General features: G+C 35.0%; 1 protein-coding gene across 1 annotated transcript in view; it reads right to left on the bottom strand.

Moving 5' to 3' along the window:
* Positions 1-2,500, bottom strand: part of LOC144956646 (potassium channel subfamily T member 2-like) — a 32,894-nt gene that overhangs the window by 4,795 nt on the left and 25,599 nt on the right. The window contains exons 19-21 of the mRNA XM_078887290.1: positions 2,323-2,427; positions 1,532-1,615; positions 936-1,061 (exon numbers count right to left, since the gene is read on the bottom strand). Of these exons, the coding sequence (XP_078743416.1) occupies positions 936-1,061; positions 1,532-1,615; positions 2,323-2,427 (315 nt within the window). The remainder of the gene's footprint in view (positions 1-935; positions 1,062-1,531; positions 1,616-2,322; positions 2,428-2,500) is intronic.

The following is a 2,500-nucleotide window of genomic DNA, read 5'->3' as shown; positions in this document are numbered from 1 at the left end:
GACAAGAAAATTGAATTTATTAGATGGAAATGAAAGAATTACGATATTAAGCTTAAGTGTTTTTTAAATTACCTTCAGTCCTCTTATTGGAGTATATCAATCTGTCTAAATATTTGTACGGCTATGAGATCTTGTGTAACATTTCCCTTTCGGATCGAAGGTCCTGGGTTAGAGCTCGCTCGGCGGATAGTTGAGTCCTTGGAAAAGGCTCTTTATCAATTCTCCGACCGTACTCAGGTGTAAAATGATTGCTGGTGTTAAACGCATTGCTCTGTCAGAAAAAAGTGTATTATTCGCCTATACTAAGAGAGGCATGTAAGTTTATGAAGTCTCACTTTGTGTTTGTTATTGTTTTTGAGGGTTTACGGCAGTTATGCAACACATTAAGGTCAATTATCACGCTAGTAAAAGGGAAATGGGATAGTATAAAAGTTCAAGATAACCATTGAGTACTGAAGAACTAGTAGACAGGGGAATTGTCAAATAGGAAAGATGTAATTTCAAGAGCTAATCATGTACTGGATTGAGATCACTAAAAGTCTCATCCAGACACAAACACATGTCCACTAAGGTGAACCATCAAATGTTACAAATTATTAAATGTACACTAACAATTAAAACAATGGTAACAAGAGAGATGATTTACAGAGGAAAAAATATAACTCCGAAAAACTCCTAATATACGTTAACTGTTGTCCCTGCCAGCCAGGACCCAAGGGCCAGGACAAAACCAAGTAATCTCATTCCAAGACAAAGACAGAAAGCAATTAGAAAACAGATATAGGGGGATAGAAGACACAGTAAGTACCTCCCTGCTCACTTTGGGAGGTCAGGAACCCACCCAGACATTGCTAGTTGAGATATATCAAAACACACATGCCTGGTCTTAAAGAATCTTAAAGAAAAAGAACAATAAACAAAAAATCATAGCCTACTTCTGAATTGTTTTGTTTTTCTGTCCTGTAAATGGCGATTGGGATCTCCCCTGTGGTGGAACAAAGGCCTTGATATAAATCTCCATACGTTGGAAACTGAGACAATGTGGCTCGTCGGATACGAACCTGGTGGAGATGAGGAAAAATAAGATGTCATGAGATGAATATGAGAGCTAAAAGATAAGAAAATGGTTCTTAATTTCGCCTTAGTTATTTCCTGGAATTTTAAAATTATATAATTTATATGTATACATACATTAAATATATTTCATTATAATTTATAAAAACAAAAACCATGAAATAATAGTGCTCAACTTTTTTATAAAAGGAGCTAATTATAAAATATTTCAAGTATAATTATGATCATCTTCTACAATATTGTTTCGACCATTTGCTCTCATCAGAGAGTGTGTGTATGTGTGTGTGTGTGTGTGTGTGTGTGTGTGTGTTTGTGTGTGTGTGCGTGTGTGTAAAATGATAATAATGACACTAGAATTGAAAGAATAACTTTTAATTTATTTCCAAGATGATGATGATGATGATGATAATGATAATTTCTTGATACTACTGATAGTGAGGTGGATAGCAATTCTTACACTTGACAAATGTCCAGAGTTCTTCTCTGCATCAATCCCAAGAAGCAATCGCACAAAACTGATGAGGTAACCCTTCACATAAGTCTGAGGACAAAAATGAAGAAAAGTCACAAGTTACAAAACAAAAACAAATTTGTATGGTTGAAAGGTAAGTTCTGGGGTTTTTTTTACATTTGTTATTCCAATAATTGTTTTTGTTTTTAAGGTTTTACGGCGCTTGTATCACATTTAAGGTCATATCAGCGCCAGAAAAAAAGGAAGAAAATCGGATAGTAAAACGTTCTAGAATTACAATTAAAGTGACCAAGAAAAGGTAAGACAAAGGCGAATTGGTTAAAATAGGGAACAGATGTAGATTCCAAGAGCACACTATCAAAGTACTTAGTTTAAAACACAGAAGTCCCCACTAAGAGGATACACTAAAAATGTTTACAAATCATATATAATATGTAAACAAAACAATGCAGTGCATAACAGAGAGAGATTTACAAGGAAAAAAAATATCATCTCCCAAAACTCTAACTATACATTTGACTGTTCCCTCCAGCTAAGTATCCAGTCAGGGCCAGGACAAAATCAAGTAATCTCATCCTAAGACAAAGATAGAAAGCATGTTGAAAAACAGATAAAGAGGGATAGAAGACAGTAAGTACCTCCCTGCCCACTATGGTCAGTAAAATAAAAATAGCCACCAAGTTGCTGCTTACTCAAGAAAGTTATGTTATGTTTTTAAAATCTAACATCATTGGCTCAAATATATTTTAAAATAAATGATGGGCAAGAACAGATACCTGATACAAGAGTCGATCCAACATTCCAGAGCTAAACACTTGCCCAGCAGCAAAAGGAAGACGAAACATGTACGGCAAATTACTCAATGCCTGTTCCTTCAGGCGCTGCAAGGAAGGAAAGCACAATCGTGATCATTAGTCATTTCATTATGGGTTATATACATAGATCAAAATAACT

The sequence above is a fragment of the Berghia stephanieae genome, chromosome 11, assembly GCF_034508935.2.
Source record: "Berghia stephanieae isolate SIO BIC M18660-M18661 chromosome 11, UCSD_Bste_1.3, whole genome shotgun sequence".
In the NCBI taxonomy this organism is placed as follows: domain Eukaryota; kingdom Metazoa; phylum Mollusca; class Gastropoda; order Nudibranchia; family Aeolidiidae; genus Berghia; species Berghia stephanieae.
This window is presented reverse-complemented; position numbering and strand designations above follow the sequence as displayed.